Source organism: Acromyrmex echinatior, chromosome 7 (genome assembly GCF_024713525.1).
Source record: "Acromyrmex echinatior isolate Ae372 chromosome 7, ASM2471352v2, whole genome shotgun sequence".
NCBI classification, from domain to species: domain Eukaryota; kingdom Metazoa; phylum Arthropoda; class Insecta; order Hymenoptera; family Formicidae; genus Acromyrmex; species Acromyrmex echinatior.
In genome coordinates this window covers 15,570,534-15,598,137 of record NC_141858.1, presented here as the reverse complement: position 1 = coordinate 15,598,137, position 27,604 = coordinate 15,570,534, and the positions used below count along the sequence as shown (strand labels likewise).

Here is a 27,604-nt window from a genome sequence, read left to right as displayed (position 1 = left end):
AAATTATTTAGGTAACCCGGAACTTTTTTTCTTTATCATGGCATTTCTTTTGGCGGGCGTTGTAGGACAGAGTTTACCATTTTAATTGCGATTATACTGTACCGAATTATACTGTACAGAAATATTTCCGGTAAGATTGTCTAATTCTTGATTTCGGCGAGCGCCGAAAAATTTCTGACGTAGCTAATCATCACGATGCATTTTCACGACTATCACGTTTTAATGTTATCAATTGGTACCTGACGTAATTGTCGAGGATTCGGTGATATCGCGAAATATTACACACGCGCGACAAACGGGAACCTTTTCGCAAAAAGATGCATACAATAACGTCAGCGACTACCATAATCGCGCGTTGTTCTCCGGCCGCCACCTCCTCTACCCAATAATGGTATCGCCGCCGTGGCTTTCGGTGATTCGTGTCATTAATAAAAACAATTACGGCCTCGAAATACGTGAGCGACAAAACTGGATAAATGCGAGCCGGCGGGGGGTTGTAATTTACGAAAAACAGACACGGGATTCGTGCATGGAAGTAGATTTGCTAAAATTTATTGGTCTCAGTTCGCGCTATGATTCGAAACCGATAATTACCATTTCGGAAGGACGAAGAGGGTGGGAAATCCGGGATAAATAAAGGTGCGTGAGAAAATCGTGTAACCATTTAATTTAAAGGACCGTCCTCCTCGCATCGTACTTTTTACTTTCAATTTCTTAAATACATACGATATTTGTCGTCTCTTATATAAATTTACATTTCTTAGAAGAAAAACTTGATGAATTGTTTAGTCTCGATAATATGAAAATTCGTTTAACTGCTCGATATAATATTGTAAAAATTAGTGCATGGTGTGTTTATTTCGTTTAAATCTTAAACCCAGTAACGAGAAGTTGGATTAAGTAAAAGATATTGTTATACCGAGGTGCATACATTGCATACATCGCAATTTAATAAAAGTGACTGTCTTTCGAAGAAATGATTGCGCACTGGTGTTTTGTCTCGCTGCTATGTTATGGATTCGTCGTTCAAATAAATGGTCTATTTCGCACCCGCGGAATATTCTCTCCGAGAACCGAATCCAATCTATTGGTCGTAAGTAAAATGACCTAGAATTGTTTTTATAATAAAGTATATAAGTAACATGAGAATTTATTATGTCAAGTTTGAAATCATAAACGTATTACAAATTAAAACGGAAATTTTAATAACATTAGAACTCACACAAATTCTTAAAAAAACTTTCATCACTACTCTATTTACAATCATAAACTAATAAATTTAAATATTAAAATTTCAAACTTTTAATTGTCATTTTAATTTTAAGTATAATCAATAGTTAATTATCAATTAATTATCGAATTAAATATTATAACAATATAATATATTATAAGACTGTATATGTGTGATAACACGAACTATAGAAATCAAAGCCTTAAACGGTCTAGCTGAATCTTAAATGCTTGTATAATTCTTGTGTGAATTTATATACTACATATGTAGTCCCCAGAAATGACGCGCGAAATGATTTTTCGGTCTTGAAAACGCTAACTTAACGCTCTACTTAACTACCGCGATAATATCACGAGTTATATTGAAATTTTTGATGTTTATTCGCATCTTCGAAACGATCTTAATTATGTTGAATAATATTAAGACCTGTAAATAAGTAATTCTTATTGCGAAAAATATTACCTTGACTAGGAGAGTCGAATCCAGATTTCCAAAAATATTATCTTGCATTCCATACAAGATAATATTTTTCGAAATAAGAATTAGTTATTACAGATTTTACAAATACATACAAATAAAGATTATAATCTAAGCATAAATCAATTTATAATTCAAAGTACAATTATACTTAATTAATTATGGCCATTTTTACCAATGTAAATTAACTTTAATCTCGGTTCAACTCGGTTCTTCATCTTATTCTAACTTTAAAGACTCGAAAAAGATGAAAAGTAAAAATTAAACTGAGATTAAAAGTCAATCTATGTTGGTAGAAATGAACTCAAATTATTATAATACATAATATAACAATAAAGATATAATTATCTTTATTATTTACACAAATTTTTAGATAAGAATACCATTTTAATAGCCGACATCAAATAATGACGTATTTAATTTATTCAATATTTGTATATAATAATCAACCATAATATTATACATACGTTTCGATCCCCGATTTAGATTCTCTTTAGTATATTATTAGATATAATTTAAATTTAACGCATAGTCAGTATCGATCCTCAGTAATACTACTTTTAACGAAACGTTAACACAATCTTTACATGTAATCTCAGTAATTAGAATTAAGCATCGGTATACTTATACGTTAAATTTAAATTATGTTTATATACACAAAATTTAAATTTAAATTTAAATTATGTTTATATACACAAAGAGGATCTGAACCGGAGATCGAAACGTATGTAGTATTAAGATTGATTATTATATATATTGAATAAATTAGACACACACACACACACACACACACACACACACACACATCACTATCTGGTATTGGCTCTTAATGGCGTTCTTATTTATTGATTTCTTCATCAAAGCCTTTAGTTCCTTATTATTGTTTAATATACAATAAATATTAGAAATAATTAACTTTCAATTATACCTCAACAAATTATTTGTTGTTTAGGAAAATAAAGTAAAACAGAATGGTTACCCTTTTGAACTTCACCATGTAACAACTGATGACGGGTACATATTGGCTGTTCATCGGATACCTAATCGCTCGAATACAACTATTGAGAATAATCGAGTAGTATTGATCATGCACGGATTATTGGGATGTTCGATGGATTGGCTGATAACGGGTCCGAATCGATCACTCGGTATCAGATCAGTTTTCCTCCTTAGTGTTTTCCCCTCCTCTTTAGTTCATAGATTTTAATACATTGATTAAAGAATTACTCTTTATAATATCATCTATTAGCTTATCTCCTGGCTGACGATGGCTATGATGTGTGGCTCGGTAACTCCCGTGGAACCACCAATTCGAAGAACCACACGAATCTTTCCATAAGCAGCGCTAAATTCTGGGATTTCAGGTATCGCGAAACTTCGAAATGCCGTCCTATTTATGCGGTACCGTCTCCCACACTTTTTACGAACTAGAAAAATGCAAGAAATCCTAACTCGAACGTTAAAATCTGACATTTTCCTGGTGGAAAAATTTCGCTGAAATTATATCACACTTTTCAGCAAAATTTCAGCATTTTAGAAAAATCCTAGTTTAATTTCAGCAATATTTAGTTGAAAAATTCATTTTCAATAAAATTTCAAAAAAGTTTCAGTTCAATTTTAGCGATTTTAAATACATCTAGTTATATAAACTGCATGTTAATTATTGTTCGACTTGAAACACATAATCATCCGACTTGAAAAACATAATCATAAGTTGAAGCTGAAATAATGTCACCAATGAAATGGATAATCCAATGATGCTAATATATGAAGGTTGTTCGAAAAGTTTTGAGTCTCAACATGAAAATGGAATTACTCATCAAAAGTCAAAATCATTTTTGGTACTTTAATCGTATATGCTTTGAAAGTTGGACGCTGTTTACGAGGATTCTGCTCCATCGTATTGTTTTTCAAATGCAAGAACTTAATCACGGCACGATATTCGATTCTTTCCATTTTTACGAAAACACTGACATCGACTGGCACAAATGACTATCAAATAACAACTGCGTCCACAATGGCTACAATTTTCATAGGTATATTTCAAAGCATGTACGATTGTAGTATCAGAATAGTTTTAATAAGTAATGCCATCTTCATGTTTTGAGACTCCAAACTTTTCAAACGATCCTCATACATCAACACTGTGAAGAATTTATTGCAAAAAATATTACTCTATATCATGGTTTGAACCTAAAACTTCTGATTACTAGGACAACAATTCGATGCTTGTGATAATTTAATAATATTTAAAAGATACATGATTCGATCTCATCCTATGATATCGCTACGCGTGCTCTTAAGCCTATTCTACAATGCGCTCTTTGTTTTCTTACTTTTTACCTTTTGCTTTTTTCTCCTTTGCAACCGTTTTATAAACAATTGTATTTCTTGTTTCTTTCGAAGTTCGTTAATTTTTATGTCGACATAAAATATAAAGCCGGATAAGAAGCAAGAAAACAAGATATAAAAAATAATAAAAAGAAATAAGAAACAAAAAACACATTGTAGAATAGGCTTTTTAGAGCCGAGTAAAATTGTAAAATGGGTTTTGAGTTTAAGTTTTAGGATCTATCCAGATAAACTTGCATAAACGTAACCATAAAGTTATATAGGGATTAACAAAAAAAAAAAAGCATAAAACCCACAGCACAAAATATTCTTTGTGATATTTAATATATAATTACGTTTATAAATAATTTAGACGTTTCGACCACACGCTTGATAATAAAGAATCATGATCCCCTTATATAGGTGCAAACACATAAACGCAATCCTAGAAAGATATTTCAAAATCATTTTAATATTTTACATTTTATGAGGAACAATTCTGAAAAAAATTCTGCAATATACCATTTGAAATCACAACAGAAATATTTCTGAAACCTTTCATATGTATCGATTTACGTAATTACGTAATTTACGTAATCATGTGCAATCTTTTGAATGTGAAATATATAATAAAAAAAATATACATAAGAAAGATTCTATTACTTATATAGGCTAAAATTGATCATTTTATTCAATGTTCTGGACAATGAATAAAATAGGTCAATTTTGATCAAAATAATGGAATCTTTTTTATGCATGTTTTTTCTTTGTAACAGAATTTATGATCCCATATAATTTTATAATGTCTATATGCATATTGTACATTCTAATTATTAATCAATTGTAATTCTCCTGCGCGTTTTCTATTTAGCTGGCACGAGATGGGTATATACGATTTGCCGGCTATGATAGACTATATATTATATCAAACTGGCCAAAAGCAGCTGTTCTACGTAGGCTTTTCTCAAGGAACAACGCAATTTTGGGTCCTTACGTCCCTCAGGCCAGAATACAATAAGAAAATCAAACTTATGTCCGCTCTAGCCCCTGTGGCTTACACCGGACATATTGGCGGTTTGCTGAGACCTTTGAGTTATTTCGCGAATTATTTTAAGGTAAGTATTAGGTAGCTACTCGGGTAGTAATCCATTAAAATATTTTCTGAAATTTCAAGAAAAAATATAAATAACTTACGGAAGTCATTCTTCCAACTTCAATTTATAAATTACAGAATATAATTAGATCTATTTGCAACTTTATCATTACAAACAAAACTATATCATTATGCTTATGTAAAATAAAATCTTTATATTTACTCTCTTATATTTATGTACACACACACACACACACACGCGCGCGCGTGCAAGCTGGATTTTTTTCGTTAAGAAACATGCAAAGTACTTTACAGAGATATGCGAATTATTCGAAACGAATCAAGTAAGATTTTGGACTTTTAGCTCATTCAATATACATACACTAGGTGTTGATCCATGAAATTATAAATGTCTAGTGAATTTGCTCACTTTTGTAATATTTATCTCATTTCAAGATGCGCAATCAATTCTCAGATTCGATCCGGATTCGAATCGGTTCGATTCGTATTCGGAAAAAAAAAAAATTGGATTCGATTCGGAGCCAAAAAACCTTGATTTGCACATCTCTAGACTAGTTCCAAAGGATAATTCTATTTAAAAAAAAAAAAGCAGATTTTTCTCGCAAATCTATTCTGTATTGATTATTATACCCGCTCAATTCGACAGGGATTTTACAAGTACACTGGATATTTTGAAATGTTAGCGAATACGGAATTAGAGAAATTCGTAACGCACATCTTATGCCAGAAAGACGTTTTCACTCAACCATTGTGCCAACTGTTAGTGTCCATGATCGGAGGTTTTAGCATCGGAGAGACGGATTACGTAAGCTATCGCCGTAAAAACCTATTGATTGAGCTAAATGTGACTCCGATTCGCTTATATGAGATGACATTATTTTCAGGCACACTTGGAGGATTATCTGCAATTTGCACCAGCAGGATGCTCGTTCAAGCAATTGGTTCACTATGCATTGGGCATTCAGAATCCAGGTATCGGGTTTTCAGAGTCCGATTTTTTAAATTATGGATTTGTGGGATTACGAATTTTTTTTCTTTTAAATACAGAGAAAGAACAAAATAATATAAACACTTAGAAAAAATTGTTTGTTTTATTAATAAGAGGTCGCCAATAATTTGCCTTTAATATAGATTCTATCCTTGTTGAATAATTAATTAATTATAACAATGCATGAATAGTCATGAATGGAATGTTATACACGGAAGGAATAATTTTTGTTGAAGTATTTGAAAATTTAGCTAAATATAGATCTGAAAATAATTTTGTTAAATCATTCAAATAATTATGTAGGATATTCAAACTGATCAAGTATGCTTATAATAGAATGTCAAAACGTATTGCGTGTCATATTTGTATTTCCTACATAATTACTTCGACAAAATTATCATTTTCAGATTTATTCAAGTTTTTAAATCCTTCAACAAAATCATTCTCGTCACATATTATTCTCTTTTAGAATTTTTCAAATGCTTACATACGTAATGTCGAAGAAAAAAAATTTACCTTTCACTTTATTTTCCAAAATTATTTTTTGTTCAAAATTTCAGTTTTTCCTGGTCAGCGCAATGACCTGATTTAAATATCAACGAATCATTATGAGCAAAATAAGAAAGAGAAAAGATTGAAGTGTAAAATAAAAATTTGAAAAGTAGAATAAAAAGCAGTTTTCTTTCAATATCTCTTAAACAGTGTTCTATTGAACTAGAAAATTCTGTTAGAAGATTGGTATTACATTGCACTGATGTATTCGAACATTGTACAATTCTATTCCAGGTATAAAGGTGGTTGAATACTTTTGGAACTGAAAGTGAAATAGATATGTTTGATATTTGTCGAAAGCAAGAGTTCTAATGCAGTTTAGTGCAAGAACAGAAAACAGACCATATATATTAAAGACAAATGATAGGCCAGTAATATTATAATAACACAAGTGATGTGTATTTCCTAGATGTTCACATTTTATTTTATCTATCTCCTACGTGCTAACATCAATTATATTCCTTCATAACCGAGTCGCTTCTCTTGCAGGACATTTTCGGCCTTACGATTATGGCACATTACCAAATCTCAAGTTTTACAAGCGATTCGTTCCGCCGGAGTATCCCATGGAAAAAATCACGGCTCCCGTAATTTTGTATAACGGCTTGAATGATATTTTGGCTGCTCCAAATGTAATTAAATGCATCACTAATTTGCCGTTGTGTATACAAATGAACGAAAGGAAGATACTCTGTTGTCTTTTCAATCTTGCATAAAATATCAAATAACATTTTATCATTTATAATATTTTAGGATGTTGAGATATTAAATAGAAAATTGCCGAATATTTTGGAAAAATATACAGTGACGCTAAGGAGATTGAATCACTTCGATTTCGTATACGGTTTGCACGTACGACAGCTCGTTTATGATCATCTTATGGAAAGAATGAATTCCATACCGTAAAGGTAAAACGCAAATTCTTAAAAATTAATACAAATCCTTACAAACGATTTGGATTAATTATGATTTATGCATTTTAGATACCTAATTAATTTGATTAAATGCCTGGTATCCTTTGCAATTTTGACGTGACTAGGAGTTGCTTCAGGGAAGACACGAAAACTTCAATTAATTTTGCATTAATTTTATTTCACGTTCGTCTTTCTCGTAATCGTATAAATTTTGATTACGTGTTCCTTTTTTTAGGAAAGAAAGATAGACTTTTGTACATTAGAGCAAGTAATATTAGAGTCTATAACATAAAGCTATCAGTACCTACTATTTATTACTCAGTACCTACTCAGTACCTACTATTTAGTATTATGACTTTAATATACTATCTGAGATAAAAGATTGAGAACGCGTATTCAAAATTGCAACTGTACCACAATGCTGTTTATGTTGACGAACCGAATCATAGTAAAACGTTGAAGTCCAGTAGAAGCCAGTAGAAGATGCTGAAACAAAATAAGATTTCTAGGACTCGTGTCGAAATCCCGTCGTATAATTCTACAAGATTATTGATTCGTTATACTTCAGCCTAATAATGTATAATACTCTTTACAAAGTCTACATAAAGCATTCAATTTTCTTATCAAAATTCAAATATATTTCCATTCGTATACAAATTATACGTTATTGAAGTGTTTATCGAATTCATTTGTATAATTGCTACATTTATTTATATACATGTACATAATTAACATATAGATGTAACATGATAATTTTGATATATAATTAATAAAAAGATATTTGCGCGCATGATCTTGTTTGGAATAATTTTATACGAAATAAAGAAAGACATTACTGCAAAGTAATTTCTATCAAAATTTTTATTTGCAGCAATAAATCGAATAAAATACATTGCAGCAATATTTTCCTTTTGTGTACAAAATTATTTTGAAAATAACGAAATATACGAATTTATTATTCCCTATTTATCACTTCCTGTAAATAAGAATTCATACGAATCCTGAATACTATATCGATAATATTTATTTATTAATACAAAAGTAGTCTTCACATTAAGATGCGCGTATTTTTACAAATTGCGAGTCTCATAATTCCGATGTCTAAAAAGATAATTAAACAATTAAATCATAGTCTTGCTTTAAATTGCTATATTTTCGCGTGAAATAACTGCATTTTATTAATCAACAAATAATTATTCAGTAATTACATTTTGTGTGGGATATTCTTTTTTAACGTTCTGAATAAAAAAATCATATTCATTTAAATTATGTTATACTTTACTCATCTCATTCTAAGATTTATATCCTAATAGATTCTCTCAAAGAACCAATACTTCATTTTTTCATCGACAGTAAAATAATAATTGCCTAATAACTATACAAATTTTTTGACATTGCATCTTGTTATATATGAATTATGTGAAATTATTAAGCATAGAAAATGCGTGACTAGTTAACAAGACTTACTTAAAGATATGTAATATTAATAAATACGTAATTTTGAAACAAGATAAGAATTCTAGATATTAAAAGTATTCAGATTAAATGGTAAAAAAAAATAATTTCATATTAATAAAATATCTACTTGAGAGAAAAAGATTTTTCAAGGAAACTCGAATATTCTGAAAATATTCAATGGATAGGAATGCACAATTAATTATTCATTTTGAATGTCTAATCTTGATAAATCTTGAAGCACTTTAATTCTCGATTCTTATGATGGAACATGTCGGAATGAAGTCGGAATTATTTCGTTTTCCCTAGAAAACAATAGAAATGTAGGGAATAATTGAATTTCGATCGGAATCCATTTCGACTTGTTCCGTGATAGGTGCCCTCATTTTATTTCTTATATTATAACTAAATCTAATAACAAAAACTTTTATCATATCTATAGAAAATTTACAAAGTTATCAAGTAATTTTATTGCATATAATACTTATATCGTTATATGATTCAAAATAAAGATTGAGCAAAACTTTCACTGCTTTTTTATTGCATAATGACAAATTATATTTTTTATATGTAGCTCAATTTTTCCAACACAAATTCAATCAATTCAATCAATGTAAAACTATATAATGAAAAAACGAAAATATATAACGTCTATTGCAATCTATAATCACATCTCATGTGCATGTGTGCATGTGCTGGGCTGCATTCAAAATCCGAGTGCTCCAGATGTTGTTTTATCTTTATTTATTCGGTAAACAAGATTGAAACAACATCTGCATCTGCACGACGATTCAGAACTCAGTCCAGTTATAAGAAAATATTTAATATATCCAAGTAGCAAAGAGCAAATAAAAAAAATTCCTTGTTAAGCATCTCAGATTTCTACATCGCGTTAAAACAGTGTCATTTATATATAATATATATTTTTCAATTATTGCATCAGATAATATATAAACACTATATAATAAATCGAGAATTGAATGAGAGATGTAACAAAAAAAAGCAAGAAAAAGAAAACTCTAAGAAACGATCTTTGATTAGTCTATGTAACAAGTCGCGGACTCTTGTTAAGAATAATATAATATCACTGCTTTTCTCATATTGTTCTGTTAAAAGGTACAGAATAAATATACAACCTTGGCTAGGAGCGGATCCTGACCTCAATTCCTGTATCGATGCGATGACTTCTTACCATCACGATAGCTCGACTTGGACCGTGACTTTCTACTTCGGTCTCGTGATCTGGATCGACTGCCCCGTCGTTGGCTCCTCCCAGAAACGTAGGATCTTGACCGTCTGTGATCCCGCGAGCGGCTGCGCGTTCTCGAGCGCGATCTTCCGCGTTTAGTTCCGCGCGACTTGCTGCGCGACCGACTACCTCGTCGCCTTTCTCTGGAATGTGAACGCGATTTCCATCTACGAGAATGCGACCGCGAAGACCACTTTCTGTTGGTGGACGTCGATCTGGAACGACGGTAGCTGCGCGAACGTGATCTCACACGTTTCCTGTCGCGCGACCGCGTGCGACGCTTTCTGCTGGATCTGTGACCGCTGGAGGATCGCGAGCGATAGTCCTTCCGTGATTTCGCTGATCTCGAACGCGATCGGCGCTTGTGGCTACCACCACCACTACCACCACCGCCGTTCCCGCTCCCGCCGCCACCACCGCCACCGCCGCCGCCGCCACCGCCGCCGCCACCGCCGCCACGTTCAGATGAGCGCGACGATCTGGTGGACCGTCTACCACTTCGTGACTTGCTCCTGCTCTTAGACTTCCGCCGTCGATTGTAACGCTGTTTATGCTGTTGCTGCTGCGACTGTTGTTTGCGCGCTTTCTCGTGATGCTTCTTGGGCGCGGATTCGCGGCTCGACTCAGACAAGCTGCTCGTGGACTCGGTGCTGCTCGACTCTGAATCGGCGGATCCCGATACGATGCTGCTCGGCTTCGCTACCTGCTGGCCGTCGGCCGCCGGCGCGTTCTGCGGCACCGCCGCTGTTGGGCTTTGACCGCCGCTCGACAAAGTCTCGGACGCTTCTCTCTGATTATCTACCGTTTCTTTTTCATCAACTAAAGTATGACGTCAGGAAGTTACACTTAATTTCCCAGCAGCCACATGCGGATGGGTTGTCTGTCGAAACATACCTGACTCTCGGCAGCTAGTATTACCGGTATGATTTTCCTGTTGCTTATTACTGTACTGCTCTTCGCTACGCTGCTCCTCCTCCTCCTCTTCCTCAGCGAGCCGTGCCTCGATCTCCTCCTCCGTCTTGCGAAATGCCTGCTGTCGTCGTCTCAGTGTTTCCTACGAAATTGACTCGTGAAATAAAACGGTGTCACCTTTGCAAGTTGAATTAATCGCGACGAATTAATCTAACAGTACTGCGAAACTAAAATCTATTTGAATTTTTTAACTTTTATAAATATGTAAAGTGATTTATAGGAGTTATTCATACCACATCATCCTTTAGAGATTTTTTATTTTAAAAACAAAAGTGCTTTTGAAACAGAAAATTAAAAATTTTTTTAGAAAGATCTTTTTTAAGAGAAAACGGGAGATTATATACAGCTCAATCCAAGGCAACATTTGAACATATAATATTCAGAAAGAAAAAAATAAATAAACACAATTTAGATCTTATTAAGCAAAATCTTACTCCTTAAGATTGAAAATCATATTTTTGAAAAGTCATAGAGCACGAATAACATGCATATTGTTATTTATGGATTGAGTTACTTTACATGTCCATAAAAATTGATCCAAATAAAAAATTTCGCAGTATTTCCTCGTGTAAGAAAATTCCTACCTTCAACTCTTCATCGCTATCATCATTCTGAATCTGCGCGTGTTCACTCTGTTCCTCCTCGGATTCGCTGTTACTGTCGTTATAGATGCTCAGACCTACGGCAGACAAGAGCCAGGAATTACATCCGTTTAGTACGCACGCGACACTCTCTCAATGTCGGAGCGACAGAAAAACAAATAAAAAAAAAAGGTAAAAAATATATGCTCGGCTCTGGCTAATTTTCACAGCCGTTATTCTCATCAAGAAACGTCCTGAGAAAGAGCACGAGAGAGAGAGAGAGAGAGAGAGAGAGAGGAGAGGGGGAACACCTCTCTTTCGGTTGCAGCGATAAATAATTTCTACGAGAGAACGGCCGAGTTTAACATCAAGTTAAACTTGAACTTGTGCGTAATTACGCAGTGTCCCTTTTCTTTCTCTCCTTTCTCACGAGTCACTGCGTCACTGTTTCACGGCCGTTCCCTACAGATATCGCCGTGCGTTATAATAGAGCGTCAAAGCGTACTCACCGAGTGATTCGTGAGTGATCTGAGCAAGAGGGGCCATGTTGAGGGATGCGACGGGGGTCTCTCCTGCAGGGACTTACAATACACACGCATTTAGTAATCAATCGCTAAAAGTGTGCAGTACCGCATACGGATAACGCCCCCGATAATACCGAATGGCTCTGATCAGCCCATTCGCGCAAGGGGGGCGAATCATCCCTTCGCTTCCTTTTATGTACCTTAAGAAATCTTTAATAGCATTATTCCACACTTATAAGTCAAACTATAATATTCTAATGCCCTAAAGGAAAATGACATCTACATCGCGCGGTTTGCTACGCAGCTTGTAACTTTTATTGCCGGAACTTCGAAGGATAAAGTTCGCAATGCATGAAACGAAGTTTGTTAGAGATACTTATAAAAATTCAGATAAAAGTCTTTAAAATGTTTACAAATCAAATGATAAAACATGCCCATGCATAGATGGGTATGACAGATATAACAAGTATTTTTCATTAATTATACACACATTAAATATTATTAAATTATACTATCTAGTCCTTATTAAAACAATTTCAGATTGTTAAAATACTATTTACACTATGATATAATATTTTAGAGTACCTTCATCATAGAGATATATCGCGAAAAAGATCATTACCGGACATAAAGATGCCGGTAATGTAAAAATGTCTTAAAAATCTGCGACACGTAATCACGGGACGATTACGTGATTAAAAGCGAGCGAGAGAGAGAGAGAGAGAGAGAGAGAGAGAGAGAGAGAGAGAGAGAGAGAAAGAAAGAAAGAGAAATGTGTCTTACGCTACACGCAAATCTCTGAAAACGCAAAACATAGGATGTCCTGAAATTGCCGAATAATTAAGTCTACATGTTAAGGTATCTCTGTTTAATGCTCTCAAACTTTGTATTACACAATCGCACAGCTTCGTCGCAGCGTGATGTCGCGAGTAGACTCATTGACTCGGATTCTGTGCCCCGATGGGCGAAAGCACGGAAATTCAATTGGTTAGTTCTATCGTGTGTATCTGGGAGGGTACCTTTGGCACGTGCGCGGCTCCAAACCTCCCTGCATACCGCACCAATTTCTTCGTTCGTCACTTCCAGAAGTATTTCCGTCAATGATCTCCTCACTTTCAACATCTGCGTAATAGAAGACATGATGCAATCCACTCGGATATCATTAAATTCATTATAATTAATTAAATATATATTGGATATTAATTCACATTATTTTAGATCTTTATTTAATATCAGTTGTTGATATCGTATCTTTTATTTCTATGTAATAATTTTTTAAGTTGAAGTTACTATTATTTTTTTGCGAGGTTGGAATAAAAAACTTTCATTGAGAAAAAATATATGATATATCACTTAGTAAAAATAGTATATTGACTCCAAGTTAAATCCCAAACCATCCATGCTAAATTCAATAAAAAATATAACCCACGTGGTACTATCTTTAATCTTTAATACAATGAAACCTAAGGACATATTTTTGTATTCCTATTAAAGGATCTTCCTATTCCGATCCAAATGGCTTTAATTCTTTTTATATAAAATTTTTATATGATAATTTAAAGACATTTTCTCTTCCAACCTAATTGTAAATAGTAGTTGTTTAATTCTCCTTTAAAATATTCAAAACGTTAGTACAAAATTACGTTACCTTGTTTATTCAAGTATTTGCTACAAAAAATTAAATAAGTAAACACTTGGCGCTGCTTCTAATTGGGATGAAACGAAAACCTAAATCTTGCCCTTTTAGACTATAGATTGAAAATTAAGAGCCGTTAATGCAAAGAACATGTAAGGAGTAAAGAAATTATATTGTTATAAAATGTTAATAATATAATATTAACATTTGCTCGTTAAAAATAGCAAGATTCATAAATATTTTCCAGTGTTATAAACGATAGTATATATCTATGGCCGCCGCTTAGCCGTTGTACTACATTTTGAATGTTATAATTTTATAGGGAAATCTTTTAGATGAATGCAAAAATTGGATTCCAGAACAATAGTACAAAATCAAATGCTCTAAAAGAATATATCCGAGTAAAAAACTTTTTGAGGGCCGAAATAAAAAAAACTATTTTTTACCAAGTTCTTTATTCCTAATTTCTAGTTTTTGTTTAGTCATTTTCATCTTTATACTTACCACATCCTGTAAAATTTCTTCTCGAGACCGTTTCTGCACAATCGGAACCATACTAACCGCAGCAGTCGGACTCTCATCGGGTCCCGTATGAGACTCGGGTGAATCAGCGTCCCTGAATCGTGATTTTCGTGGCCGAACAATGATATCCGGGGTGCGATCGTAGCTCTTTTCCACAGATTGTTGTCCGCGTGTATTACTCGTATCGAAATCCTGCTCAATTTCCTTTTCCGAATCCGAATCCTGTAGGAGCAAGTGTGACAATGGATAATTTCATGTTTTAAAATTCGCGAAGTTATGGATAATATCGGTACAATATGAAAATTCAGCGGATTTGATTTTTAAAGTTTGAACAAATATGATTATGTGGAATTTTCATGTCATTTTTTACCACTTGACCCTATTAATTATAATTAAAACGAACGTGGTTTATAAATCAAAATATACGAAAAGAAGAGCATAAAACTACAGCACAAGATATTGTTTGTGATATTTAATATGTCACTACATTAATAAAACATTTTTTTAGACGTTTCGGCCACAATCTGACCATCTTCAGTAAATTCACAAATATTCTTAAAACGCAGAATTACATATATTTGACATTAAATTCAGCCGTCATGTAATATAATTATGTATAAACGTTCTTTCATCTTGTAAAGGTGCATCGTACAACAATGTTGCAGCGCCAATTGTCATATTGCAAATTATGTAGAACAAGAATTTCCAGATTCTAATTTAAAAAATTAACCTATCATTAATATCTTCTAGTCGATTGAGAATTGAATCGTTACTTGTTTTACAGAAAAAATGATGAGTACTTCCTTTACGCAGATGGAAATTCGTCGTGACATTGTGTATTATTATTTGTCATATCATATATGTTACTACTATTTATATATGTCAAAAGTTAGATTGTTCTAGAATTATTTATTAAGTGTGAGAGAGATCTTTCTTTAGAAAAGGCAGATAAACATCGGATAAATCTTCCGTGTCACTTTACTTATTGATAAATAATAATACACAAATAATAATACAGGACAAATTTCCATCTGCGTAAAGGAAGTGCTTAAGATTCATAATTTTTTCTGTAAAACAGATAACGATTCAATTCTCATACAATCGACTAGAAGATATTAATGATAGGTTAATTTTTTAAATTAGAATCTGGAAATTAGAATCTTCACAAGATGAAAGAACATATTTATACATAGTTATATTACACGACAGCTGAATTTAATGTCAGATATATTCTATTATATAATGTCAGATGTAATTCTACGTTTTAAGAATATTTGCGAATTTACTGAAGATGGCTATATTGTGGCCGAAACATCTAAAAAATGTTTTATTAATGTAATAACATATTAAATATCACAAACAATGTCTTGTGTTATTTTTTTGTGCTCTTCTTTTTGTATGTTTATCAATTATGTGTCAATGCAATGAAAATGAATCGTCACTCTTCCGGTTTGGCTGTAAAATAGGAATTAATTTTTAAGCTCAACACACTGAAGATTACTTGAAATAAAGCCGAAATGTCTAATTATTATTATTCGCGTTATATTGATTAAAAGTTCGTAAATTGAAAATTTTCATAATCGTCTTCGTACTAATTACCGCGCAAAAACTCTCATTGGCCCGATTTATTTTTATCTTATTCGACATTCTCGGGAGTTACTCTTTGTTTTGTAATATAAAAACAAATATGATTATTTAATTTTTTCCCAAAATAAAAAGATAATTTTCGCTATATATTTTACAAATCTATTCTATAAATTGTAAATATTTTATTTAAAAATATTTTTGTTTAAATATAATTTGAAAATTTTATTGTTTTCTTGTTTCTGATGTCATTATCTGAGATAATAATTGAATGAACAAGAGTTTTATCGCTTACAAATTTACTCTTGCTCGGATTGAGCACTGCACGCGCCTCATCCTCTGCTTGCTTGCGAGCTTCCAATTCCTGCTTTCTCAGTATCTCTAGCCTTTCTTTCTCCATGGCTTTCTGTTTCTCCTTTTCCATTTTTTCCAGACCTTCGCGGATCCATGCCGGCAACTGTCTTCGTTTTGCGGCGTCTACACGCCGCAAAACAGATTAACAAAAATGTATAACTGACGCTGTGTTGGAATTTCATAATTGCCAATCAGCTGAATCAGTTTCAACGATTACCAGCTATTATTATTATCCGTTATAATTTTTACCTATAGTTGTAGTAGTATCTTCCTCCGGTGTCTTTTCTCTGTCATCTCGACCACGAATAGAATCCATCGCTCTCATGTGAGGTCCTCTACTTGTATGCCTCATGCCCTTCATAAAAGGAAGCGGCTGTGGTGATATTGCATTAGGTGGCTCACCAGACCAATAGTTAGAAACCTGATAAACACATTTATTAAGGAACTTAATGCAACATGTGGCATGCATACAAAAGCAGTTGGTTCACAGTCGGTAAATTCCGAGTTCGATCTCGATCCTTATGTCATGTATATCTTGACTTTATAAGAAATTGATTAAAGAATTATGTAATTGAAGTTTGTGAATAATAGTACCCGCCTCTCTCTCTTTCAGATTACAATTTTTAATAATTTTTTTTATATTACTCAATTTAACTTTACAATGTCAATACTTTTATTATTATTTTGATGATTTATCTTGCTGATAAGGATTAAATTAAAATGTCCATTTGCCTTTCTAAATTAGAGAATAAATTATTTATTGCTAATACTTATAATTTTACCATTTTTAATTTCTCATCGTTCTTAGTCATCGTTTTTCTCAATTTCAACTAGATATAAAATAAGAAAGTACTTAGTTTGAGAATGGATCACTTGAAAACCTGCTCTCCTCTTTCAACTTAAACTATTCTATGCCATTCTAGAACAGAGATTTTACTTTCCTTCATTTCTTTACCTGATTATATGGTTGTCCAGGTGGCACCGAATTATACGAGTACAGCGACGGCGCAGGGGGAGGTGTGTTGAAATCAGTAGTGGTAGATATCGTTGGTGCAGGTGGAATAACCGGTACAGCTGGAAGTCCAATTGGTTTGCCATCGGGATCTACGGTAACACCCGGGGGAGGAACGCCACTCCATTCCCAATTCCCGGTTCCAGATGTTGAGGCGTTCCAGTGACCCCATTGGTTCCACTGAGTCCAGGCTTCTATTCCCGTCAATATTATATCGCAATAAGAAAATCTCTCTTGTTACTAATTTCAATAGTAACCATTCATTATTAATGTTAACATGGATGATTCAATTTCTGTCCAAGATTTTCAATTTCTTCGAGAAACAATAAAATATGCCATATATTTCATAACAATAAGTAAGTTCTCTCTGCTATAAAATGAGAGCAATCAGAGGCACACAAAATTGTAAAATAATGATGACAAATATGAATAGAGTTAGTATAAGAGTTCAAGCAGCATTGTATCCTCAAATTTTTGATTAAAGAAGAAAATAAGCTTTCAGAAATGTTACGGAATTTGCAAACCCATAGTTTTGGCGATAATAATATTCTTTTCAAATCTCAAGTATACATGAGTAGTGTATGAAGTCAGAAATGGTCGAGGATTTTCATCAAAGGATTTTCATCAAGCAATAGCTCCAATCAAAACCAAAAACTTATTTTGCAAGTATAGCATCGTTGCGAAAATTATGGAAGGTGTGTGTGTGCGTGTATGTGTGCATATATAGAAGGGTACTTGTAAGAAGAGACCTAATCGAAACTAATACTGGCCTGTCACAACTATCTGAAATCTAAATCGATCTGTCAGAATTGATTATCCTTGAAATATGTTGTTCAACACAAAAACCTAAAGGACATTTTTTTAATATATCGACTCAATTTGTGATTTAAAAGCTGAAACAATTTCTCAAAACTAACGCTTATATCTAATTTCAATTATTATCAACAAAATAACTAAATAAAAATATGTTTTAAACAAAACTTGTATAATTTTTTAATATACTTTATAATTGTGTATTTAGAGTTTTCAAAAAAAATACATGTATCTCAGAGTTTGATACTTAACAATATATTTCAAGAAGAATTGAATCAAGGCATTTAGGATGGAAATGTTTAGAATGGATTCCGATCAGAGTTATTCCATTTTTTTTTAGAAAACACAATAAAAATTTAGGAGCTAATTAAACAATTCCGATCGGAATCCATTCTGACTTGTTCCATGATAGGTGTCCAGTTGTCCCTAGTAGTGACAATACATAGTTTCATTGTCATTATGAAAATTTTGAACAGAAGTTAAATCATCCAAATCAGATATTTTTTTCACCGGATCCACTGATGGTCGGTGCAGGTGGTGCTGGAGGCACATCATCGTCCTTAGTATCCATGTCCATTGGTGCCTCTCCACTATCATTCGCACATACAGGATTTATGCTGGGTGGTGGTGGAGCTGGTGGCACGACAGTTTCCTTCATCTTTATCCATTGCTGCGCCAGAGCAGCCCAATCCACTATTCCAGATAATAACAATAAATTCATACGTTTACTTATTCTCCATAAACAAAATGATACAGAATCTTTGCCTAAATCCTGTCTACAGATTATCCAATCCCTCTCTCCCTCATAATTCCTCCTTTTCTTTATGTATATTCATTCCTTCCACTCTTTCATCTACACATCTATCTCCTCTTAGTTTCTACTTCCCACTACTTTCCAACATAATCTTTTCCTTCCTTCTCTAAATGTCAATTTTTTATTTCATAATATCTCATAATACTGAAGAAACAATACATTGTTTTACTTCTTATCGTATTGTCTCTAATTTTATCCGACTTTCTACGCCAGAAACACTTTTAATTGTTGACTAAAGAAATTTTGGTTTTTTAAATCAAAGATATTTATTCGTATTAATTTTAGCTGTTACTAAATTATAAACTCATATATCGATATACATTTTACAAATTTGACTTTTATTAATTTTTGCATGTATCATCTCAATATATATATTATTATATATTGTTTGATTTGCTATATTCAATTTCTTTCTTTTACTATAACAATAATCTTGTGCTGACATAATTCTTGTATATTATATTTTATCTACAGGACTAAATTCATCTTTATGCGTTATATTTTCTATTTACATTATATCAAATGACATTATTCAAGCAATTCAATGATTAACTATTATAGCAATTAACTATTGTCATGCGATGACTTTTTCTAAGCTATACATTATAACTATGAACAGGATGATAATCGTTTTTATATTACCAGCGTTTATTAGAGAGAGCGAAGTATAAATTTATATTATGTTTTGTTTTTACCGTTTGTAATATTATATGTTTTTAAGATTGATAATGATCCGATCGCGATCGAAACGTTTATTTGTTTATTGCTAGCACATTGTATTAAATCTTAACTAAAGGATATTGTTTCTTTTACTTATGTTCAAACTTTTATATTAATGATATTTAATTTTATAAAATAATTTTTAGCCCTTTTTTTTATTGTTTAATAAATTCATACATTAATAATAATGATTTTAGTTTGTTATACTCTACGATAATATATTCAAAGATGTTATATATAAAATTATTAATCAATAAATCCATAATACAAATGTGTAAAACATCTAATGTTGACATCGTTCGAACGTATTACATTATGAATTTATTTTTATCAAACTACTATATGTTGTTCATGTTTATATCCCACTTTTACATAATAGCATAGCACATGAAATGTTGTAACATTTAGTTAATATATTTATCTTTCTAAATTCTTTAGAGCCAGTCTTGAAATGCCATATTCCTATATCACTGCCAAGTTGACGACCACTATTGAAAATCTATAATTCCCGTTATGTATACTATATGTATTCTGTACTATATTAGCAATAATATATGAAAAAGTGCTAAATTTTCAATCTTTAAGAGACAGATACATTTTAAAAGTTTTAGGTCCAATTGCACGAACGTTACTTTAATTTTAAGCGAGGCTGAAAACTTTCTATCTCTTCCTCTCTATCATCTTTAAAGAGAAAAAATGAGTTTTAGCTTTTGCTTAAAGTCAAAGTATCTTGGTGCAATCGAGCCTTAAAGAGTTAACAAAAATGTATCTTTGTCAATTTGCGAGTGACTTAAATATTATGGACATGTAAGCTAATTATACTTGTATCATTCTTGCTGAGGAGGACTCCAAAGAGAGTCGAAACGTTCAAAATAAAGAAGACCATCCAATATCTGATTATTGATGTTCACTAAATAATTGCACCGTTTATTGTTGCTAACTCTCATTAGCCTACTATATTTATCTTTTTGTATTGTTTAAAATTCGAGAGTCCTAATATAATTATTGTTATTGTAACAAAATTGATACAGAACTGATATAGAATTATTGAAGGCTGAAAATTAGATAATTACAAGGAAATATTTCATACATCAAACATCATCCTGCATACACATTTCTATGCCTTTGTAACACCAGAAGAGCAGAATCAGTACATATATATAAGGCTGAAAATTTGCCACCCTGGGCGACGGCTCACCTTGATCGTTACTCATGTTTTGATAAGCGGAAGGATTGAGCGCCCACTGAGTCGGATAATCCTTCCCCTCGAACATATCCCCGCTCATCTTCATTTGCGAAAGTGCACAGTCAAAATCTCGACTAGATATCTCGAGCCAATTTGTGCCTAACCTACCACAGTTTATCACAGAACATAGTCCTTGGCGCCACTTCACTGGGATCGGAAGTGACTTCGGAAAGACATGGAAGCGCTGCGAGAACGGCGTCCTCGCGAACTTTTCTTTTTTGGTCTCTCGCTTTCCCTCTTCCCGGCGATGATGCTCGATGGAATTTCAATATCCAAACGTGCGTCTTGGTTGATCTTGGTGCGTTTCTACTGCGCGGTGATAATACTTTTCTACAGTTGTATCATATGCCCGAAAAATTATAACCGTTACTATTCAGAATTTTGGATGCGTCTGTGCCTGATCAGCTTGACTTAGTACAAGCGACGACATATGTCGTACGATACGACGATGAGACGTCCCACTCCCCAGGATCTCGACTTTGACGAAATGCGATCCCGCCCGGGATTTAGACGATAGACAATGTCTACGACGTAGCCATAGCCGTAGACACAGACACTCCATCAGAGAGGTGGACGTCTCGCCGCATCATGCAGTGCCAATACAGCATTTTAAAATAATGGCTCCTGCACACTGCACATTGGCCTAGTTTCCACCGAGAGTTTAATCCGGATCAGAATGGCTGCGTTTAGCGGACTCAACAGTTGAGTGAGCGCTCGCTGTTATTGATGCATTCTTTTAAATCATCCAATCAGCATTTTAGATCTGGAAGAATATATCAATAGCAACGAGCGCTCACTCAACTGTTGAGTCCGCTGAACGCAGCCAATGTAAGAACCAACCAACTACAGTCAAGCATTTTCCTGTCGTTCGACTGTAACAGAGGAATACTCGACTGTAGTTGGTTGGTTCTTACATTCTGATATTTCCGATTTAAACCCTCAATGGAAACCAGGGGGTCGATTCTGTTTCTTCAAACAAGATGAAAATTACAAAAGCGAGTAAATTTACTAGGTGTTGAGCAATGAAATAATCAATATTCTAGTAAATTCGCATTCATTTTTATAATTTTTACCTCATTTCAGATACAGAATCGATCCCTAGGAGATACTATCAAAGACATTGCAGACGCATTTGCGACAACCAATCAAAAGCTGTTATTAGTATTATTGGCCCTTCTGATTGGCTGTCGCAAATGCGTTTGCAAATTGCGTTCTGCATTTATGTAGACGACCCTTTAAAGACCGACATCTTTACGGGAATTTGCGTCTTTGTGATATTAAAGTGATTAAAAACTGATAATATTGTAGTAATTTCATGATTTATTAGTTTAGTAGACGTAATTATGCATGTATAACTCAATAATACTCGATTTTTCTTTAAAATTGTGATTTTAGTATTATCGTCAAAGTTTGATTATCAACAGAAATAATAATTGCAGAGAAAAAATTGTAATTTTTCTGCAATATATAGAATATTATAGCTTTACAAGTATATTATATGCATATTTATTTATGGAATATTTATGTAATAAAAAATCATGAATTTAATAATGTATGAGCCAAATATTTATGTTAATAATAATAAATTTGTATTAATTGTCGATGAGGTTAGCGTTCTTCAATTACTCTTGGGACCCTTTTTATACCGTCGAAAATTTGCCCAGGCTTGACAGTCTTTAATAGTATCTTGTTGGTGCTTAGATCATGGAACTTTATCCCTAGGTTGGAAAGTGAAAAGTAAAAATTTTTACCATTGACATTAATAGAGAAAATTTTCTATCCTAGGGATAAAGTTTCATGATTGATATCCAGGAGTCATAAGTTCATCAGAAAAATTCCGATTGTTTACATCGTACATATGGCATATATCGCCGATTGGCCAATTAAAAAACATATTTTTTCATTGGTAATGCAATGAAAAATTGCTAGGCTCCTTTCCCGCCTCCCCCCCCCCCCCCACCAGCTGATATTAATAGTGCAATCGGGATTGTTGTCAAACGGGATTCTTCCAAGTTCATCATTGGCTAATGGCTGCTAATCACGTAATTGCAACGACCAATCAGAAATCACTTAACACCAGTCGCGCTTGTCTTATTAATTTAGGATTCTAGGACAGTGAAGCTCCAAAATTCACTGTCAGCGCTGAAAATCTACAGTTTACGTCACGTATGTTATACATTTTCAGCACTAGCAGTGAATTCTGAAACACATATACATATGTTAGAGGCTCTGCACAATAAAAGGAACAGGGAACAGAGAACAGAGAATAAAAATTTCAACCTATCAGAAACTGTGTATTCCACAAAGTATGATTTCTGATAGGTTGAAATTCTTATTCCCTGTTCCTTTTATTGTGCGGAGCCCCTTACATTTTACTAATTACTCTCCCTTCATGAAGTACGACAAAAAACTGTCGCAAACATCAGTGAATCAGTTGGTACTAGTTGATTAACGTTAATTTCTCACGATATAACTGGATATTGGCCGCACAGTCTCAGAACTCTCGACGCGATTACGTAATTTTCCTCAAGCTCCGTGCAAGGCAGGGGCCCTCTGCCATCTCGCATTTCCGAGAGCTATCCAGAGCTATCAGTTAGGTAATTCACTCATATGCATTGTGTTTGATCTCGGAGCAAGGCATTCTTCCGAATATTGACGTTTCTGTGAAGACTTCGTTAACACGACAAGAAGGCGGATATTTTCATTGATTGTATCGTATGATAAATAATTCTACGATGCAATTAATGTAACACGTATATAAATAAATCTTGCGGAATACTAATGCGTATAATTGCGCTGAATTGGCAGATAACTCAAAGATATATTCGTTAAAATTTGATATAATTCGCGATATCGCCGATTAAATCTCAAACCGATAACAAAAACTTCATTTTATCCAGTTTTATTATACACATTTTATCATCGTCGTCAATCTTGTAAATGTTATATAAATCTCCATGTATTTCATTTAATAATAAGATATCTAATTTTGCGTTTAGAATAAGTATCAGTACCTTGATATTCCATTTTCTGTATTTTTATAGTGAGCAATGGCAAATAGACTATTTGTGAGTTACTTACGACCTGTTATTCAAATCCAAAGATGTGGACTGATGACAATGGACAAAGTTGGTAATAGGGATGTAGTAGGCTACGGATACAATGGTGAACCTACTTACTTGGATAGAATGGATTTCCCCTATCCTGCGATACGCTGGAAAGAAAACACTGCTGATATCATGGTAAGAGGAAGACAATAGAGCTAAAACTCTCTCACAGGGTCTGTTCTTTGTCATTGCATTAAACTATACTAAAATTTTCTAGCTTGAGGCCAAATTTTAAATATGCAAAATGATTCTTAAGTATTTTAAAAAATTTTAAGGCTCTTGTTCACTCACCACTGTTTCAGAGTATATCAGAAGTAAAAAAATATACAAATCTATTCTCAATTTATCAATTGAAAAATATTTCTATATTCAAACATGGGCATACTCAGAATTTTGTTTAGAGGGAGGAGGTGAATTTAGAAGAATTGAATTCAGATTTTTTAATTTGGAGGAAGTGAGGGTAATCAAGTGGTACAGATTATTGGATTTTTTAAATATTTTATATTATTATTTTTAATTAATCACTAGCAGGTAACACACAAAATCACATATATTTAATTTATTTTATTTTTCTCTTAAGATTGTAAACCATTCTTCAAACTAAAAAAACTTAAATTTATAACACTAGTTGTCTTGGATTTTCAGAAAATCTTTCTCAAATCTTTTCTCGGAAAGTCTTTCTATAACTTTCATCTCCGATTCTCTTTTATTTTCCAAAATTAATTTCTTGTAAATACTTAAGCAGTTTTCATTATTTTGGTTTTATAAAATTTAGGAGAGGAAACCATCGTCACTTTGCCTCCCTCCCCTTAGCTATCCCCATGTAATTCAACTATAATTTGGAAGAATGTTTATTGTGTGTTTTCTCGTCTCTGATGTCAAAATCTGAGATAGTAGTGGTGAGTGAATATTAGCTTAAAGAATAATTCCTGATATTAATTCAAGAAAACTTCACATGACTACATATCCAAAGCGATTTAATTTCAAAGATAGGGTTGTCAAAATTGGAAGAAAAATTTATTTTTTCCAAAAATTTTGAAAACCATATTATTTTAATAACTTCAAATATATTAGGTGTTGGAATTAATTCGTAGCGTTTTTAATGAAAGAATGTTATTTATTTCACATGAGCATTAAAAAATACATTAATGAAAGTACTTCCCATCACTTGTAAAACGCTACGAATTAATTCCAACACCTAATACATAAAGTTTAAATATACATAAAGTTTCACGAAATAATTTAAAGTTTTCGAAATTTTCGCAAAAAAAAAACGAAATTTTTAAAAATATGTTTTTCACTTCAATTTTGACATCCTATATTTTTTAAACTAAGCAGTTTCAGACATATGGTCACACAATATTTTCGCCTTCAATTAATATGAAGAATCATCTTTTAAAATTTTTCAGAATACTCGAAGACTACCCTGTAAATTTATTTTATTTTAAATACAAATGTATGTACGCAAGTTCAACCACAAAGCATAGACCTATCAATCATTACTAGATAACAATTGTCAAATTATACCATGTTTTTTTTGTCAGGCACTGAGAGAGAAGGAGAAGGGAGATTGGAAGAAGCTATCAATCGAGGAGAAAAAGATATTGTATCGTGCCAGTTTTCGCCAAACATTTAGCGAGATGGATGCACCAACAGGAGAATGGAAAGGCATCGTGGGAATGTCTTTGCTGGTATCGAGCGCTGCCATATGGCTTTTTTTGTATTTCAAGGTATTCGGTATGTTTTTGTGTTCCAATGTGACTCGAATTGCGTCATCGAGAAATCGCTGCTTTAATGCAATGTTATTTCTTCTTCCAGCTTATCCGCCTTTGCCTGAAACATTTTCGCTGGAAAGACGATTGGCGCAATTGGATCGCATGAAGAAACTCGACATGAATCCAATCGACGGTCTCTGCGCTCGAAAATAAATTAATTAAATTTATCCTGCTACTAATTACTTAGTCATCATGTACAGTATCTCGTTCTCTGAGCGCTTTTGTGTGTGTGTGTGTGTGTATATATATATATATATATATATATATACACACACACACATATGTAATGTACAAGTGGCGAAATTTTAATAAACGTCATGTGGTTACATTAGAGCGCTATCAATATATTAAAAGTACGTTGCTATCAATTTATAGTCTTAATAATATATTAAATTATATGTGAGATATAAGTAGATATATAAATTAATGCATGTTAAATTATTAAGAATTAAATGCAAAAATCGCTCAAATGTAAAACTTGATTGAAGAAAAAGGTAAGTAAGATTTATTTCATTTCTGTACATTTTTCACATATCTCGGATTAAACATATGTGTACAAACTTACAAGTAGACAATTGTTAAGTACAAATCGCTGCCGGCTCGACGACTGCTAAATTCATAACGATTTAGTATTCGCATAGTTGCTATCTCACTTTCCTTTCTCCTCGCGAAAGCTTTTTTTTTTATTAAAAAAAAAAGACATTACCAAAGCACGGGTAACTGTACTGTTGCCTGCACTTTTGAAAATTCGCAGTTACACAGTTACGAACTTTCAGTAATGTATATACGCCAGTTAAATATTTTTTTTACAATCTGTAACGGCTGTGAAACGACAGTACAGTTCTGCAAAGATAAAATGGCATCACTGATCGTTATATTCGTTACACATTATTGCTTATTTAAAAATATACTCACACAAATATAAATATACATGACTATCAAAATTTTTGGAAAATACAGAGTATTATATTGCTATCGAGAGAAGTTTACAAACGGTCTATAGCTGGTCTTAAATGATGGCTATATACGAGGTAAAATCGCTTCCCTTAATTAAAAATATACAAACAAGAAATAATTTAAGATCAGATATCGACATCATTCATATTTATTAAACTTTTCATTTCTTTTTTTTTTGCATTTTTTACAGACGGTCCGGGAAATTCGATAAATATGAGTGATCACGAAGTTTCGTTATCAAACCTTCAATGATTACGAAATTCTGATATTTATAAAAAAACACGTAATTTGTTGAGGATCACTAAGATATAATAGTTTACAGTTTTTAAAAATGTAGTATGGCTTTATATAATGCTTTACAATAACATTTAAATTATATATTTATATATATTTATATATATCTTTAAGCAATTGACAATTTAATTATTAAATTCAATCACAGCTTACAATATTACATATGAAAGAGCTTTTTTTAAGTTAAATAATAATTAATATACACGGAATATTGGATGTTATATATAATTTAAAAAGATATCAAAGCTCTAAACATCCTCAATTTACGTGACTAAATTAAATATGTTACAAGGATAAATCTTTACATCGCACATTAAAAGTCGTTGAACACAAAAATGCAGTAGCACCAGAAAGAATTTTGATCTAATTGAAAAGATTTGCT

At 32.7% G+C, this 27,604-nt stretch overlaps 3 protein-coding genes across 4 annotated transcripts; 2 read left to right on the top strand and 1 right to left on the bottom strand.

Moving 5' to 3' along the window:
• Window positions 1-976: 976 nt before the first annotated feature.
• Window positions 977-7,761, top strand: LOC105154190 (lipase 3). Its single transcript, XM_087408208.1, has 8 exons — window positions 977-1,093; window positions 2,661-2,856; window positions 2,958-3,072; window positions 4,911-5,154; window positions 5,800-5,958; window positions 6,038-6,125; window positions 7,183-7,325; window positions 7,447-7,761. The coding sequence occupies exons 1-8, from the start codon at window positions 977-979 to the stop codon at window positions 7,597-7,599; spliced, it is 1,215 nt and encodes a 404-aa protein (XP_087264334.1). The 3' UTR covers window positions 7,600-7,761.
• A 3-nt stretch (window positions 7,762-7,764) lies between these two features.
• Window positions 7,765-21,661, bottom strand: LOC105154191 (uncharacterized). The gene is made up of 12 exons (XM_011069550.2): window positions 21,042-21,661; window positions 18,820-19,002; window positions 17,440-17,690; window positions 16,734-16,905; window positions 16,426-16,607; window positions 14,529-14,768; window positions 13,408-13,510; window positions 12,374-12,445; window positions 11,868-11,962; window positions 11,206-11,365; window positions 10,199-11,130; window positions 7,765-8,093 (listed from the first exon to the last, which is right to left on the bottom strand). Exons 1-11 carry the CDS (start codon window positions 21,133-21,135, stop codon window positions 10,223-10,225), a joined length of 2,460 nt encoding a protein of 819 aa, XP_011067852.2. The 5' UTR covers window positions 21,136-21,661; the 3' UTR covers window positions 7,765-8,093; window positions 10,199-10,222.
• A 1,805-nt stretch (window positions 21,662-23,466) lies between these two features.
• On the top strand, window positions 23,467-26,339 carry LOC105154189 (cytochrome c oxidase subunit 4 isoform 1, mitochondrial). Of its 2 annotated transcripts, none has more exons than XM_087407693.1 (4): window positions 23,467-23,686; window positions 24,134-24,331; window positions 25,741-25,926; window positions 26,015-26,339. In XM_087407693.1, the coding sequence occupies exons 2-4, from the start codon at window positions 24,140-24,142 to the stop codon at window positions 26,075-26,077; spliced, it is 441 nt and encodes a 146-aa protein (XP_087263819.1). In that variant the 5' UTR covers window positions 23,467-23,686; window positions 24,134-24,139; the 3' UTR covers window positions 26,078-26,339. The 2 variants fall into 2 exon arrangements, with proteins under 2 accessions (XP_087263819.1, XP_011067849.1); XM_011069547.2 differs by having other exon boundaries at window positions 23,473-23,686; window positions 25,741-25,933.
• The last annotated feature ends 1,265 nt before the right edge of the window (window positions 26,340-27,604 follow it).